Source organism: Ursus americanus, chromosome 8 (assembly GCF_024610735.1).
Source record: "Ursus americanus isolate L20-20 chromosome 8, mUrsAme1.1.p, whole genome shotgun sequence".
Taxonomy (NCBI): domain Eukaryota; kingdom Metazoa; phylum Chordata; class Mammalia; order Carnivora; family Ursidae; genus Ursus; species Ursus americanus.
Genome location: NC_142134.1, coordinates 40,347,773 through 40,364,823, shown reverse-complemented (window position 1 = coordinate 40,364,823; position 17,051 = coordinate 40,347,773). Strand labels below are relative to the sequence as shown.

Sequence of the window (17,051 nt, the reverse complement as noted above, 5' to 3'; positions counted from 1 at the left end):
ACAGCTCCATTCAGCCAGAAGTTGGGAGTGGAGTGGAAAAGGAGAGGGGAAGGCGGAAGCAATGCTTCTTTAGGGCAGAAGAAGGGACAGGTGCTGCATACACCAAATGATTAATGGGTACTACGCGAACATAAATTTCTCTCAAAAAAAAATTTTAGAGCTAGCTTCATCTTGTGTATGTGTAAGTATATATTTTTCAAGTACAAGGATGTGCGTACAAGAACGTTCTCTGCAACAGTTTTATAATCATTGAAAGTTGTAAACAACCTATATTTAACATTTGTTGATTTTTTTCTTCCTCTTGGATTTTCCCCTTTTTTCCCTCTGGGAACAATGCACCCAATGTCCCCTATCAGCTGAACCAATACTACACCACCTTACTTCCTGTGACCATAACAATCGGCCGGAAGTGTGGATGTGTAATCTAACGTGAACCAATTAGGGTCTTTGTCCAGGAGAGTCATTTTCTTTTCAGGTAGTACTGTTGTTGGGTCTGTGCCTTCAGGAGATTTTTTTTTCACCTGGAGCTGGTAGAAAAGAATTACTTGCTGTCAGGACAGGAAGCTGCTAGGACAGATTTTGTCTCTCATACAGGAGGTGAAGCTAGTCTAAGAATGAAGCTGTTTATCCCTAAATAAGTAGAGATGAGGGGTGCCTGGGTGGCTCAGTTGGTTAAGCATTTGGCTTCGGCTCAGGTCATGATCCCAGGGTCCTGGGATTGAGCCCCGCATGGGCCCCCTGCTCAGCAGGGAGTCTCTTTCTCCCTCTGCCTCTGCTACTCCCCCTGCTTGTGCTCTCGCTCTCTCTCTCAAATAAATAAGTAAATAAATCTTTAAAAAACAAAAGAAAAGAAAAGAACAATTACAAAACAAACAAACAAACAAAAACCCAACAACCCAGAGATGAGACATGAAGACATGGGGAATCCTGATGCATTAGAGTCCCCAGTTGCCTCTGAGGCAAATAAATAATAAATGGAGCCTCTGAGGCTAACACCACCCCTGCTCTTCCGCAAATATGACTAAATGGGCCAATTAACTCCCTCTTTAGCTGAGACTGAGTTGGGATTCTTCCAGTTTCAGCCAAGAGAATCCTAATAAACCATCTGAATATAGATCAATAGAGGCTGGATAACTTATGGTGCAATAATAAAATACTACGCAGCTTTTGAAAAGAACAATCTAACGTCAAAAAATCTAATATAAGGAGAAAAGCAAGTTTATAGGACAGGAGTGTGTGTATATGTGTGTGTCTGTGTTTCTGTGTGTCTATATGATTTGATACACACACACACACACACACACACACACACACACACACACACACACGTACTTAAGGAGAGTAAAAAGGACACAATGTTCCAAAAGGTTAATACCAGACCTCTGGAGGCTAGTGTGGACATCACCTTCACTTTTTTTTTAAGTCTTTTTTTTTTTTTAAGATTTTATTTATTTATTTGACACAGAGAGAGAGAGAGAGAGAGAGAGTGAGCACAAGCAGGGGGATCTGCAGACAGAGGGAGAGGGAGAAGCAGGCTCCCCACAGAGCAGGGAACCCAATGTGGGGCTTGATCCCAGGACCCTGAGATCATGACGGAGTCAAAGACAGACGCTTAACTGACTGAGCCACACAGGCACCCCATGACTTTCACGTTTTAAATATACTTGTGCATTTCTTAATTTTCTGCAGAGTATCTACTACTTTTATGAAACTAGATTTTTAAGCCAAAAATAACTACAGAACATTAATTGTAGCCCATTTATGTTATACAACTTCCCACTTCATTGCCGCTGTTCCATTTAAGAAACAGAGGACTGGGAATCTGGAGACCCAGGCTTCTAGTCCAGACTTTCAATGTGTTCTATAACCTTGGGCAAGGTGGTTTGCCTCTGTGGGCCTCCATTTCTCTCTCTCTAAGAGGGGCACTTGAAATAACAGCAGCTACTGCTTCAGTGGTTTCGACGCCCAAGCACTGTGCTAAGCGGTTTCCTCTCAACAGCTCCACGAGCATGATCCCGTTTTTCCATATTAGAAAACCGAAGCACAAGTGTTGGAATCAGAATTCGAACTCAGGTTTAGCTGATCCCAAAAGCCATATTCTTTCCACTACACACTCTCTCAGCCCCCTCTTGCCTCATGGCTCATGGTTTCCTGGTGCTAGAAGCTAGCACTACTTACACCCAGGACTTGACCAAAATCCTGTCCCTGGAAACATCATTCTAAAATAATCCCCCGTCACCTTTATTATTGCTAACGTTTATTCTTACATTGTATCAAACTCAAAAACAGGATGATTTCACCTCAGTACTACTGATATTTTGGTCTAAAAAAATTCTTTGTCGTTGGGAGCTGTCCTGGGTGCTGTGGGACGGTTGGCAACATCCCTGGCATCTACCCACTAGATGTCAGCGGTGCCCACCCTTCAACTGGGACACCAAAGCTACCTCCAGACAGACTGCCAGATGTCCCCTGGGGGGAAAATCGCCCTGGAGTTGAGAACCACTGCTCTAGAAGGAGGAAAAAGCCAAATACCTGCATTAACCCTTATGGGAAACTAGTGAAAGACGACACTGAAACTAGGAAATATTTCCACCTGCATGATTCTGTGACTTTACGAGCTCAGGTTACAATCAGCTCCAAGTATCTCACGGGTATGCACCCTGTGCAGGACACTGTCCAGGCACCTCTACGTTCACCATGAAAGATGTGGAGGAAGGGGGAAGAATAAATCTTGCCCTCTCAACAATGACTCCACTTGGCCCTTATGAAAGTCACCTTTGAGAGAAGAGCCGCCAGGAGGCCATTGAGTAAGAATGGGTATTGAACAGAGAACAGCAGTACTTGAAGACAATGCTGATTTTATTCTAGCTAAAGCAAGCAATCCACAAAGGCACCTGGGCAATAAGCTTAATTCAAGGGGCAAAAGCCAAGAAACAAGGATTTTTTAGTGTTTGTTTTAATTATCAGTCACTGCACAGAGCTCTCTTCCACACCTCCTCTCAGAAAATGTGGGCTAACAAATCCCATGCAAAGGAACACAGGAAAGAGAAAAGGGGAAATGGAATTCATCTAGCATACTGTGGAAGGTGGCTCCTCCGAGTTCTCTTCTATAAACTGCTCCATCAACATGGTCCACTCCGGATTATTTTAATATCATGACCATCTTCCCTGCAAATTGAACAACCATAAAGACACACTTATTACCCACCATACTGGAACTGTCCCGCTCTTTGCACCAAAAAGACCCATGTCATTACACATTAGATTCCTTCTAAGGGATGCTGACTTAATCGTTTTTAAAGCTAAATCTGGTAAACAATGAGTGTGAAAGCCTCAACTTTGCCTTTTCCCTAACCCTAGGGCACAGGGCACTAACCTCAAAAAATCACTGTGAGAAGACCTAGGTAACTCACCAAAGACTGACATCAGAGAAGGGACCCCCGAAATACGAAGCAGCATACCTGGTCATGGTGTGATACTTTGTGATTCCTCCGTGCTATGGACATTAGGCTAAGCTAGAGTAAGACAAGGGGGAGTCTCAGGGCCAGTGTGAACTCCCATATTCGCTGTCCATGTCTGATGCAGGACTTAGAGTGTGCCCCATTGTCGATGTCTGATGCAGGACTTAGAGTGTGCCCCATTGTCGATGTCTGATGCAGGACTTAGAGTGTGCCCATACACGTTAGCTCTGTGACCAACAGAGAAGTAAAAACTTGCTTGCAAACATCTATGGTAAGACCAAGTGGACCGAGCCGGTGTGGCAGAGACTCTTGGGTACGACTGTTACACCCAACCAAGCAGACCCTTAAATGAAGGCGCTGTCTAGCAGACCTCTGAAGGCTGACCAACCACCCGAGCTGGAGGTGTAAACACGCGGTGTCAAGACAGACGCTGCTGCAGGCTCTGTCAGCACGGAAGGCGACCCACCTGAAATCCAGGCCACGCTTGTCGCCAGGTGCCTCACTGCTCGCCTTGTGACACCTCCCTCCCAGGTCCTCTTCAGAGCGGCTCGTTAATTCCCTCCACTAACTTGCTTGTGTGACTAACTTGTGTGATAAAGTTTGCAGTAAACTGAGGAATTCATGAATTAAAGATTGGACCTACATGGTTATTTGAAACGTGCCTTAATCCTGTGATCCGCCCTGCTTCACCCCTGTGGGAGGAGTCACAGTCACCTGTGGGTGCCATGAAGGGCATCAGGTGTAACACGTACCACTTAGTATTCCCCCAGCTAGAATTATTAAGACCTATGTCCAACTCATAATGAAGGGTGCACAGGATACCTACACATGCCCTCTGAATTTAAAAGACTATTCGAGGGGCACCTGGCCGCCTCAGTTGGTGGAACATACAACTCTTGATCTCAGGGTCGTGAGTTCAAACCCCACACTGGGTGTGGAGCCTACTTAAAAAAATTTTTTTTAAATAAAAAATAAAGGGATGCCTGAGTGGCTCAGTTGGTTAAAAGTCTGCCTTTGGCTCAGGTCATGATCCCGGGGTCCTGGGATCGAGTCCCACATCAGCCTCCTTGGACAGCAGGGAGCCTGATTCTCCCTCTGCCTGCTGCTTCCTCTCCCCCTGCTCTCTCTCTCTGACAAATAAATAAAATCTTTAAAAATAAAAAAATAAACTAATTAATTAAATGAAGACTTTAATATTTCACACAGTTTAATCATTAAATATACTCTTAATTTGGGGAAACTGCCCATCCATGGATAGCAACATAACCTGACTATCTGGCCTGTAGTTGGTTAATCACAAACGCCATTCTCTAACTTTGACCTGGAAAATGCACTGAAGGATTCTGTCTTTCTGAATGTCAGTCTGAAAACAGAACTACTATGTCACATTTGATTCTTACAACCAAGAAAAGAGTTGCTACTTCCTAAGTAATCAAAAATCAAGAAAAAGGGGGCGCCTGGGTAGCGCAGTCGTTAAAGCGTCTGCCTTCGGCTCAGGGCGTGATCCCGGCGTACTGGGATCGAGCCCCACATCGGGCTCCTCCGCTATGGGCCTGCTTCTTCCTCTCCCACTCCCCCTGCTGTGTTCCCTCTCTCACTGGCTGTCTCTCTCTCTGTTAAATAAATAAATAAAATCTTTTAAAAAAAAAATCAAGAAAAGGACTAAAGAAAACTTGACTGGTCTCTAACTGTAAAATTATGTTACCTGATTTTCATACACAGAGTACACTCGTTGGGATAAGTGGACATGTCACTTCCACACACAGGGCTGAAGTCTCTGGGACATCCTGGTAATTTATACTGATTGCAGTTTGGCTAGAAAAGAGAAAGGAAGACAGAAATTACCCAACTAAGACATTCGTATCACAAAATAGCTGAGGGAAAGACTAAGTCCCAAGTCTCCTAGATTTCCTAGAAACATCCTACAAAAATATTTCTATTTTCCACACACAAAAAAGATTTTTCTAATGCAAAAACCAGATGCAACATTGAAGCAGTGGTTTAACACCTACTATGAAAGAAAAGGACCTCAGTCTGGCTGATTTTTATTTATTTATTATTTTTTAATTTTATTTATTTTTTTAGAAAGGGAGGGGAGGTAGGAGGGGTAGAAGGAGAGGGAGACAGAGCAAATCTCAAGCAGACTCCATGCCCAATGCAGAGCCCAATGCGGGGCTCGATTCCATGACCCTGAGATCATGACCTGAGCCAAAATCAAAAGTCAGGCGCCCAACTGACTGAGCCACCCAGGTGCCCCAGTCTGGCTGATTTTTAAATGAAAGTCCAAGACAGGCCGCCATACCCACTTTCCAGTCCTCTAGCTTTGTCACTTGCACTTTACTACTATCTCCACATTAATCTTGTTACATTCCACCTTAATCCCGTGGCATAATGTCAAGACCAACTCAGGAATCTAACCTTCTAGTCTGGACCTTTAAGATCCTGGCATGCAACCAACAGCACCAAAGAAAGCAGCAGGTTCATAATCGGACCTTCCTTAGGGTTGTTATGGGGTGAATTGTACCCACTCAAAAAGTGATGTCAAAGTCATAGCCACCAGTACCTCAGAATGTGACCTTGTTGGACATAGAGTCTTTATATAGGGAATCAAGTTAACATGAGGTCAGCAGAATGGACCCTAATCCAATATGACTGGTGTCCTTATACAAAGGAGAAATCTGGACATACAGTCACAGAGGGAAGATCACGTGAAGACACAGAGCATGCCATTTACAAGCCAAGGAACACGTGGGACTACCAGAACCTAGGAGAAAGGCATGGAACGGATTCTCCCCACAGCCCTCAGGAGGAACCAATTCTACCAACACCTTGATTTAGGACCTCCAGGCTCCAGAACTGTGGGACAATCCAATTCTGTTGTTTAAGCCCCCCCCCCCCCCGGTTTGTGGTACTTTATTATGGCAGCCCTAAGAGACTGGTATTGGGTCATGGAACTCAATCCTGTGATTAGATGGATTTGAGGCCAGACAGATAATATGTCTTGCTCATAGCTGCTAATCTCCAGCAGGGCCAGGACTAGACGTGGTCACAGGGATCAGACTATGGTGTGCAGAGTCTCACTTTAACAAAGGTCAAATATATGGCCGCTATATTTCTGTTTCATATACTTACATTTATATATATACTTGTTTTAGTAAATGGTGATCACTTTTCCTCACTTCAAAACAAAAGAAGTCACCCTGTTTTAGCCCTCTGAATAAATACATGTTTCTATTGATATTACGTGGATTTATAAAGACCTAAACAGTGCTGGCCAGAGGCCAAACTCTAAAGTAAAAGAGGTTTTGTTGACTCTTTCCATCCTCCATTCAGCCCTCATTTAGGAGCCTGATATGCTCCCCAAGGCTCACTAAGGTGATGGATGCCTTGTAGGGCCGCTCTCACAGGCAGAGTGGGTGCCCTCTTATCCAATGAGATTGGGACAAGTGGTAGTTGGTCATTTAATTGATAAAGTCAATTAAATCAAGGAACCAATAACAAAAAAGTATATATATCCTAAACATTTATTATAAAACATATAGATGAAAAACAAAATTGCCAACCTTTGGAAGTAAGAAACATATGGCCGCCTGTAACGCTACTATAAGATAACTTTCCCTGTAGCTAGGCAGGACTATATGATTAAGGTAAGGCCAATGGGATATACATGGAATTATTGTGCAGTGGCTGGGAACATCCTTTAAAAGAAAGCAGATACCTGTCCTTTGTTTCCCCCCATATTTTTTTTTCTTTGTCTATTCCTCCATCCTGCTGCTGTGTGCATGGAGTTCTAACCTTTATCTGATAGACCAGGAGGATAAAGGCCACAGTCTAGGATGGCAACACACTATTTTAAATCTTTGTTACTTGCAGCTGAATCTAATCCTAACTGATAAAAGAGATAAGACCTTTCCTTTGAATGTTTCAACTACAGCTGACCCTGAACAACATGGGTTTAAATCCACAGATCCAGATTACTGAAACTTTCTCAAATATAAATATTCTTATTTTCCAGTTAAAAAGAAGCAAAGTGATATTAAATAGGACTATATTTTGTTCAACTAAGCTATACCCATGGATCTCAACTAATTTGTCTCTACAGCAAACAGTGGTGAGGTTGGTAAATGCAATGAAATCTGAGACACTGACCCATGAAACCCTTGAAGAATACGTTTCACTCTGTCACCTCTTTCAAGTCTTTGTTCAAATGACAGCTTTTCATTGAGGTCTGCTCTGACCATCCTGTTGAAAATTATAGTTCTTCCCACAGCAGATAGTGACCGACCCCCTTTCTCTGCCTTTCTTGTTTCCTTATGTATTTTCTCTTCCTTCTGATTTTCTTAATAACATTTTCTTTTCTCTAACTTATAAGAACACAGGTAAGATAAGGATGTAACACATATACAAAATATGTATTAATCAACGCTTTTTTTTTTTTTTTTTAGAGAAGGAGAGAGAGGGAGGAATTGGGGAGGGGCAGAGGGAGAGAGAGAGAATCTTAAGCAGACTCCACACCCAGGTCAGACCCCCATGCAGGACATGATCTCATGACCCTGAGATCATGACCTGAGCCGAAATCAAGAGTCTGACACTTAACCAACTGAACCACCCAGGTGCCCCTAATCAACTCTTTGTGTTATCAGTAAGGCTTCTGGTCAACAGTAGGCTATGAGCAGTTAAATTCTGGAGTCAAAAGTTACACTCAGATTTTTGACTATGTGAGAGGGGGTCAGCACCCTCTGTTCAAGGGTCAACTGTAATTAAGAGTTCTATGTGCTATCACTGCAAAAATGATACCCATAATAAGTCCACACATGCTTTCTTGTTTTGGTTCCTTTAAAACAGGATTTCTCAACCACAATTCACGTTTTGGACCAGATAATTCTTTGGGGAGGGAGGCTACCCTATGTGTTGTAGGATGTTCTCTATCCACTAGATGCCAGTATCATCTCCCCAGTCACGATGATCAAAAACAACAGTCTAAATGTCTGCTGGAGGGCAAAACTGCCCCTGGCTGAGAACCACTATTTTAAAATACAGTGAGAATTTAAGGGGTGCCTGGCTGCCTCCATCGGTACAGCATGAGATTCTTGATCTTGGGGTTGGGATTTGAGCCTCACGTTGGGTGTAGAAATTACAAAATAAAATCCTAAAAAAAATACAGTGAGAATTTAAAACAATGTAATATAAAATTTTTTAAAATCTTGCCCCAATTATTTATAGTTGTTTCACCTACACCTAATTCAACATTAAATTTTTTTAGCAATTTGTCTTTTAGCAGGTCTTTCAAAAGCATTCAATTCAGTCCTCATATAAACTATGACTTTATTTCTTTACACTCATGTTTATGTTGTCCTTACATCTTTGGTTAAAATAAGACTGGTGACTGCCATAACAGGCTTGTGAACACACACACGTACGTCTTGGTATGAACACAACTTCACTGATGGGAAATAGTCTACTGGCAGACAAGAGAGTAGGCTATCTACAGCCCCTGAGTGAGCATTAAGCTGCGGGAACTGTCCAGAGAGGAAGGAGAGAGTCATTTGTGAGTTGCTTAAGTGGAAGGTGTTCAGTGTTTAGTGCTAACAACGAGCCCCAGTGGACCCACGCAGCCTACCTGTGCATGTCACCTCAGAAGCCTGTTACAAACACTGATTCAGTGCCGTTTGCAATGACATGGATGGAGCTAGAGAGCGAAGCAGAAGTCAGAGAAAGACAAATACCATATGATTTCACTCATGTGGAAATTAAGAAACAAAACAAACAAGCAAAGGGAAAACAAAACAAAACTGCAAGGGAGGCAAACTAAGAAACATCTTAACTATAGAGGACAAACTGATGGTTATGGGGAGGGTGAAATAGATGAAGGGGATTAGGGAGGGCACTTGTGATGAGCACAAGGTGATGTGTGGAAGTGCCGAGTCACTATATTGTACACCTGCAACTAATGTTACACTGAATGTTAACTAACTGGAATTTAAATAAAAACTTAAAAACAAAACAAGAAAACAAGAAAACACTAGGGGCGCCTGGGTGGCACAGCGGTTGGGCGTCTGCCTTCGGCTCAGTGCGTGATCCTGGCATTGTGGGATCGAGCCCCACATCAGGCTCTTCCGCTATGAGCCTGCTTCTTCCTCTCCCACTCCCCCTGCTTGTGTTCCCTCTCTCGCTGGCTGTCTCTGTCTCTGTCGAATAAATAAAATCTTTAAAAAAAAAAAAAAAAAAGAAAACACTGATTTGGGGCCTCATGCCAGACCCACTCAATTAGAATCTCCAGGGTTAGAATCCATGTGTCTTACAGGCCCCTGAATTCTGATTCCACCAGGACTGGGTTTAGGAACTGCGGTTCCCAGTCATCTTGACATCCAGTCCCCTTAGACTATGTATGTTGCCTAAGGAGAACACACCGAGACACACAATTTGGCACACAGCTTCAGAGAACCCCTGCTCTAGACCTTTCCTGCCTTCCCTTTTTTAACCAAAACGTATCTTGCCTATGCCCACTCTCTGACTGACTAGATAAACAAGTAACTCATCACAATCAATCTGTTTAGCCTGCAGATCTTAGGGGTTTTTGTTTTCAAATGCTTTCGTCTCAAAGAATGACTACTAGATGGGTTTGAGGAGCACTAACGGGCTGGTAAGGAAGTTTTGTTTGTTTTGCTTTGCTTTGCTTTTTTATTTATTTAATTTTTTTAAAAGATTTTACTTATTTATTTGACAGGGACAGCCAGCAGAGAGGGAACACAAGCAGGGGGAGTGGGAGAGGAAGAAGCAGGCTCCCAGCGGAGGAGTCTGATGCAGGGCTCGATCCCAGGACTCCGGAATCATGCCCTGAGCCGAAGGCAGACGCTTAACGACTGCGCTACCCAGGCGCTCCTCGCTTTGCTTTTTTAGCAGAAGACCTTTGATGTCTCTCAGACCCCCCAAGGGATCTACCCAGCTGGAAGACAATGTTGGTACTCCTGTCTGTTTCCAGCCTAATTCTCATGATTTCGAAGCGAGCTGTGGCTAGCCACCATTTAACTTTATTAAATTCAGATTACTCCCTGGACTTTCTCTCATGTTTCTCTGAGACATGAGGTTTTATGAACAAATACTTCTCACTCTTATCAATGAGGTCAAATAATTTCATTAATAAATTATGCTCCCACTAACCTTTAGTTTTATTCAGCTCCCCAAATTTATGACAGAGGAAAAAAATTCAGAACCGGTTCACCATCTACAGAGGCTCTGAATTACACCCCACAACATGTCAACTATAGAAGAGAGTTTACCCATGGTAGACTGCTCCTCAGAGCTTTAGAAGATGCTCTCATTCTGGAAGAGGGCCACATCACATTTTTACTTATTCCTTAGAATCAATTTAATTTTTGTAGAAGGATGTGATATGCTTCCAAGTAATTCTCTGAGCTTTATACTCTCAATCTTTTCTTTTGAAAGGTTCTTAAATACTTTACCAAATATATTCCCTCATTTGTTTACTCAATAAATGAAATAGGTTTTAAGACAGATGTTAGAGAAATACAAAGACAAATTGAGTCCTGCCTGTAAGAAGTTTAGTGTGTACAGTAGGAAAATAAAAAATACACATGGAAAAAAAACAAATAAAAAATAAAATGAAATAATTTTTTAAAAAGAAATACACATAGTGGTAGATAGAATTTATATTAGAGAGGTTTGGGAGAATGTCCGCCTCAAGGAAATAAAACAGACTAACCAAAGGCACAGTGGTAAGGGAAGTGTTTAAGTGTTAAACTGAGAGCAAAGCAGTTTAAGTTAAAGGAGCATCCAACACTCTTTCATAATAAAAACACTAAACGGGCGCCTGGGTGGCTCAGTCGTTAAGCTTCTGCCTTCGGCTCAGGGCGTGATCCCAGTGTTCTGGGATGGAGCCCCACATCGGGCTTCTCCGCTGGGAGCCTGCTTCTTCCTCTCCCACTCCCCCTGCTTGTGTTCCCTCTCTCGCTGGCTGTCTCTCTGTCACATAAATAAATAAAATCTTAAAAAAAAAAAAAACACTCAACAAACTAAGCAGAAAAGAGAGCTTCCTCAACCTGATAAAGAACATCTATAAAAACCTCACAGCTAACATTATACTTAGTGATGAAAGTAACTCTTACTAATTCATGATATTCTTCTCCTCTGTAGCTCAGGGTAAAAAACATAAAACTGAATGCTTTTCTCCCCAAATTAGGAATAAGACAAGGACATCCATTTTCACTTGTTCTATTCAACATGGTACCGAATATTCTAGCAAAGACAATTAAGCAATAAAATAAATAAAAAGCATCAGAATGGAAAAGAAGAAATAAAACTATTTCTGATTTATTTAAAATTTATCTTTTCATATAGACAGGTCTGAAGAACACAAAAAGAACCATTAAAACTTAAAAAAAAGTCCAATAAGGCTGCAGGATTCAAGATCAATATACAAAACCCAATTGTATTTCTATACACTTGCAGTGAAGCATCTGAAAACGAAATTAAGAAAAAAGATCCATTTATAAAAGCATTAAAAAGAATAAAATATTTAGGAATATATTTAACAAAAGAAGTATAAGAATTAAACACCAAAAACTACAAAACATTGTTGAAAGAAATTCAAGATCTAAATAAGTGAAAAGGCATCCCATATTCATGGATCAAAAGACTTAACTTTCTTAAGATAGCAATACTCCCCAAATGGATCTACAGGTTCAATGCAATCCCTATCAAAAATTCCAACTGCCTTTTTTGCAACAGAAATTGGCAAACTGATCTTAAAAGTCATATGGAAATGCAAGTGACCCTGAATGGTCAAGACAATCTTGAAGAAAAAGTTGGAGGATTCACACTTCCCCATTTTGAAACTTATTACAAAGCTACAGTAATTAGAATAGTGTGGCACTACATCTGAAACTAATATAACACTGTATGTTAACTACTCTGCGATTAAAATAAAAACAAAACAAAATAGAGGTGTCTGTGTGGCTCAGTCAGTTACGCATCCAACTCTTGGTTTCAGCTCAGGTCATGATCTCAGAGTCACGAGATGGAGCCCCATATTGGGCTCCCCACTCAACAGGGAGTCTGCTGCCCCTCCTCACACCATACCCTCTCTTTCTCTGTAAAATAAGTAAATCATGGGACACCTGGGTGGCTCAGTCGGTTAAGCATCTGCCTTCAGCTCAGGTCATGACCCCGGGGTCCTGGGATCAAGTCCTACATTCAGCTCCTTGCTCAGCCTCTGCCTGCTGCTCCCTCTGCTCCTGTGCTAGCTCTCTTTCTCTCTCTCTGACAAATAAATAATTAAAATCTTTAAAATGAATAAAGCTTTAAAAATAGTAATAAAGGGGTGCCTCAGTGGCGCAGTCGTTAAGCATCTGCCTTTGGCTCAGGGCGTGATCCCAGTGCTCTGGGATCGAGCCCCACATCAGGCTCCTCCACTGGGAGCCTGCTTCTTCCTCTCCCACTCCCCCTGCTTGTGTTCCCTCTCTCTCCGGCTGTCTCTCTCTGTCAAATAAATAAATAAAATCTTTTAAAAAATAAATAAATAAAAAATAAAAATAGTAATAAAAATAAAACAAAAAACAGTGTGGCAGTAGCATAAGGATATCAGAGCACAAGCTATGGGATAGCAGTGGAAGCTACAGGTGGAAAGACAGGCTGTAGTAAGGACACTCTGTGGACATTATTACTTAGATAATGTTCATGAAATGTCTAGTACAAGACATAACCATTAGACCAAGGACCTTTTGAATCATCAAAGAAACTATTAAAGGAAACAAAGTGCTGAGGCCTTCAAGGACTGAGCTATTTTCAACCAAAATTTACAATTCTGATCTGCATCAAAAGGCCTGCCTTGGAATCTGATTTCTGAAGGGGCAGTCAACAGTTTCAAAAGTGGTAGGTTAAAAAAAGAAAAAAAGAGTGGCAGGTCAGACCTGAAAACTAGCCCCAACCCAAACCGTTTGGGCTTCACTGTATTAGCGGAAACAACACAAGGGGTTTCCTACTTACTGTTCTGTATTCTGAAGGTTGGTCAAACTCAGAGTTCAAAGAGTCCAAAGAGGCTGCAAGAAGAAGACAGACCTTAAAGTACGTGATTAAGGTCAATTCTTATTCTTACGGAGCTTTTAAAATCCAGCTTGTGCTTCTGTTCTCTCAGATGCCTAGCTTCTTTGAGCAGCCCTCGTCGCCCACCCCCGCACCCCCAAAGAAGGGAGTTCCGTTGTTTTCTGGACCTCTCCTGGCAGGCGCAACAGAAGGAACATTTGGTACAGGTTCTGTAATTGACCACCCTGACACGCTTGCTTGAGAAAGAACTTCGGAGCTATGGAATAAAAGAGAAATAACTCTTACTAATTCACGATATTATTCTCCTCTGTGGCTCAGGATAGAAAACGCAAAACTTAACGTTAGGTGCTACGGTTTTAACTCCATTTTCAAATGGGTGTCAAGTCTGGCTGGACTAAAGCCCCTTTCTCATAAGCCTCAGAGTGCCTGACGCACTTGGCATTCACAAGCCCTAATTCCTGTTCATCTCCTGCAGACGTTCAGTGGGGCCGCTGTGTCCATAAAAAACCAACTTCTGATCTTGGGCTCCAGAAAATCCGCTTCAAGAGAGAAAGAGCAGACAGCAGGGTGTCACTACGAAGGTAGTGACTGGAGCCTGCAGCCAAGGCCAAGCAAGAACGAAAGAGCATCGCTGGCTCCACCCAGCCCTGCACGCCCCCCACGTTCGCGCTCCTAGACGACCGCAGGCCGCGGGAACCGCCAGTAACGGGTGCGCGGAGGGCCGCCAGGGGGCCAGGATCCGGGGTGGGTAGCCGAGGGCCAGACCCACTCTCCGACACTGCCCCGCACCCCGCGACGCCCTCCTGGCCGACCAAGCCTGGCGAGCGGTGAGCGTTACCTGCCAAGTCCCCGGCCAGGAGCAACAACAGCACCAAGCGCACGGCCAGGAGCGCCATGCTCCCTCCGAGGCCAGCCGTCAGATCGCGGCCTGCTCCCGTGATGCGCGACAAGCACCGCGCGCCCGGGTCGGACCGGCGACTTGCAGGCTGGGGGGAAGGGGTGTGGTGGGCGGGGGGAGGGGCTACAGGAGGGGAGGGGCGGTTGTTAACCCCCACCTCCCATCCTGCCCAGGATGGGAGTGAGCAATTAAGGGCAAGATCTCTCCCTGCAGCAAACAAGAATCTCTTAAGAGCCCTGGGGAGCAACTTTAGGGGCTCTGTCAGCCAACCCTTACTTCTTCAGCACCTCCTCTGTCTGAGGCAGTGACTAAACAAAGGAGGTCCCTGCTCTCTGCTCTCGGGAAGTTTTCTAGTGTAGGTGTTGGGGATGGGGTGAGTCAGGAAACACCAAATGAATCCACGCAATAATTTCTCAAATTAAGTGCTAGAGAGTGGTGGGAGAAGGGGACGACTTTCCACGGGGAGGTCAGGAAAAGCCTTTCAGAGGTGGCATTTGAGCTAAAAGCTGAAGGGTGAGAAGAGGGAAGCCCGGTGAAGACCATGGGAACAAGTCATCCAGGCTCAAGGCAAAGCCTGGATCTCTGCAGAGATCCAGAAGTGGGAGCCAGCTCTGTGTTTCAGCTGGAGCCTAGCTGAAGGAGAGGGAAGGGGGAGGGAGGTGGAAACGGTGTAGGCCTGAGAAGGAATTTGGACTTGTCCTGTTTGCAGCAGGAAGCTAGTGGAGGATTTTAAGCTTGGGAATGCCCCTGATCTTGCATATGTTTTGAGAGATTGGTGAAGAATGGGCAGGAGATATTTAAGAGCAGAGGCAGGGAGACAAATTAGGTGGCTTTTGCAGTAATCCAGGCAAGAGTTGATGGTGGCTTAAATTAATGTGTAGCAGTGCGCTGGTGAGAAGTCAGATTCCAGATTTACTTAGGAGGCAGAACCAAGTGGAGTGAAGGGAATAACCAAGGATGCTTGCTAGGCTTCCGTTCTGAGCAGCTGGAGAAGTGATGGTGCCATTTCTGTGATGAAGAACATTTGGAAACAATGCCTATCAGAGATCCAGTGGACATGTGGACAAGGCAGTTGGAATTACAGATTTGGAGCTGGAGCTGCAAATGAAGAAAACATCAGCATATCAAAGGTATTTGAGAATCATGGATCCAGTGCCCAGAGAGAGAGTATTGCTGCGGTCCAGATCAGAGCCCTGGGGCCCTCCTGGATCCAGAGGTTTGACCCATGTGGAGAAGAAAGCTGTGAAGGAGGAAGAAAACCAGGCTTGAGTCGGGGTTATGGAACACTGGAGAGGTGCTGTGACCATGTCACTAGCTGCTGTGAGGCTGAGACTTTGGCAGACTGAGCATGGTCATGGGCTTTAGCAAGACGTAGTCACTGATGGCCCTCATAAGGACTAGTTCAGAGAAGTGATGGGGTCCAGGGCCCAAATAGCCAGGGTAGAAAGGAATGAAGTGAGAAAGTGGAGACAGAGAGTTTAGATAACTCTTATGAGTTTTGCTATAAACAGGAAGCCAGATATGGGCAGGAAGCCTACGAGGCTTCCAAAATGTCTTTTGAGGGTCAGTCAAAACTCCAATGTCTCCCACCTTGCTAGGAGTAAAAGCCAACGTCCTTACTATGGCCTCCGAAACCTCTGCTGGTCTAACTGTTCATCCATGACTCCCTCTTCCCAACCACACTGGCCTCCTTGCTCCCACCCAGGGACCTCAGCACTTGCTGGTCCCTCTGCCTAGCTATCTACATAGCTTCCTCCTTCCCTTCCATCTCTGTAACAGCCCCATATCAGAAATGCCTTTCCTGACCATAAATAAAAGTTAGTAGGGACGTCTGGGTGGCTCAGTCAGTTAAGCGTCCAACTTCAGCTCAGGTCATGATCGGGGTCCTGGGATCCAGCCCCACATTGGGTTCCCTGCTCCATGGGGAGTCTGCTTCTCCCTCTCCCTCTCCCCCTCCCCCTGCTCATGCGCGCTCTCTCTCTCTAATAAATAAATAAAATCTTTTTAAAAAATTATTACTCCCCCCTTCCTATTCTGCTTACCCTTTGTTTTCCCTCCCCCATAGAATTTATCTTCACTTTTTGTTTTTAACTTTATTTGTGATACTCTCCACTTGTTTAAGCTCCAAGAGGGAAGTAATTCTTTTTTGGTTTACTGGCTTATCTCCAGCACCTAGCAGAGTGCCTCACATGAATCTCAGCAGCTCAACAAGTAGTGAATGAATAAATGAGGGATTCCTAGGGACTCAGGACCTTACCTGAAAGGATGATCAGAATAAAACAAATCGCTATGTGCATGAGCAAAATGGCTCTTTGGGTTCAGGAGGAGTTAAACCGTAATTTGTGGGTCTGTATGCATTCGTTTTTGCAGCATCGCATAACACGGCTGGAAGAGCTCTGCAGTGGACACTTGGCTCTGCAAGTTACTAACCGAGCTCTGAGGCTCAGGGCTTGCACTCCGGCCTTCTCCTTGTAACATGGGTGTTATACTAATAGAATCTGGTGAGCACGAGATGAGGTAACGTAGATTAATGTGTTGGGAGATGGCAGAACTCAATACAATTTAGTCCCTATTTTCTCCATGATGACATTTGTAAAGAGGGCCATTACTCTGTCCTAGGCCATTGGGTG

General features: G+C 43.9%; 1 protein-coding gene across 1 annotated transcript; it reads right to left on the bottom strand.

Annotated features, from left to right (window-relative positions):
• Positions 1-2,841: 2,841 nt before the first annotated feature.
• Positions 2,842-14,513, bottom strand: SPINK2 (serine peptidase inhibitor Kazal type 2). The gene is made up of 4 exons (XM_045815937.2): positions 14,362-14,513; positions 13,467-13,519; positions 5,167-5,276; positions 2,842-3,168 (listed from the first exon to the last, which is right to left on the bottom strand). The coding sequence occupies exons 1-4, from the start codon at positions 14,417-14,419 to the stop codon at positions 3,123-3,125; spliced, it is 267 nt and encodes an 88-aa protein (XP_045671893.2). The 5' UTR covers positions 14,420-14,513; the 3' UTR covers positions 2,842-3,122.
• Between the last annotated feature and the right edge of the window lie 2,538 nt (positions 14,514-17,051).

Coding starts and splice junctions, on each gene's coding strand:
- SPINK2 (XM_045815937.2), bottom strand. CDS start 14,419: ATGGCGCTCCTGGCCGTGCGCTTGGTGCTGTTGTTGCTCCTGGCCGGG. Junction 13,520..14,361: donor CCTGGCCGGGGACTTGGCAG/GTAACGCTCACC, acceptor TTCTTCTTGCAG/CCTCTTTGGACTCTTTGAAC. Junction 3,169..5,166: donor ACTCTGTGTATGAAAATCAG/GTAACATAATTT, acceptor TTCAATTTGCAG/GGAAGATGGTCATGATATTA.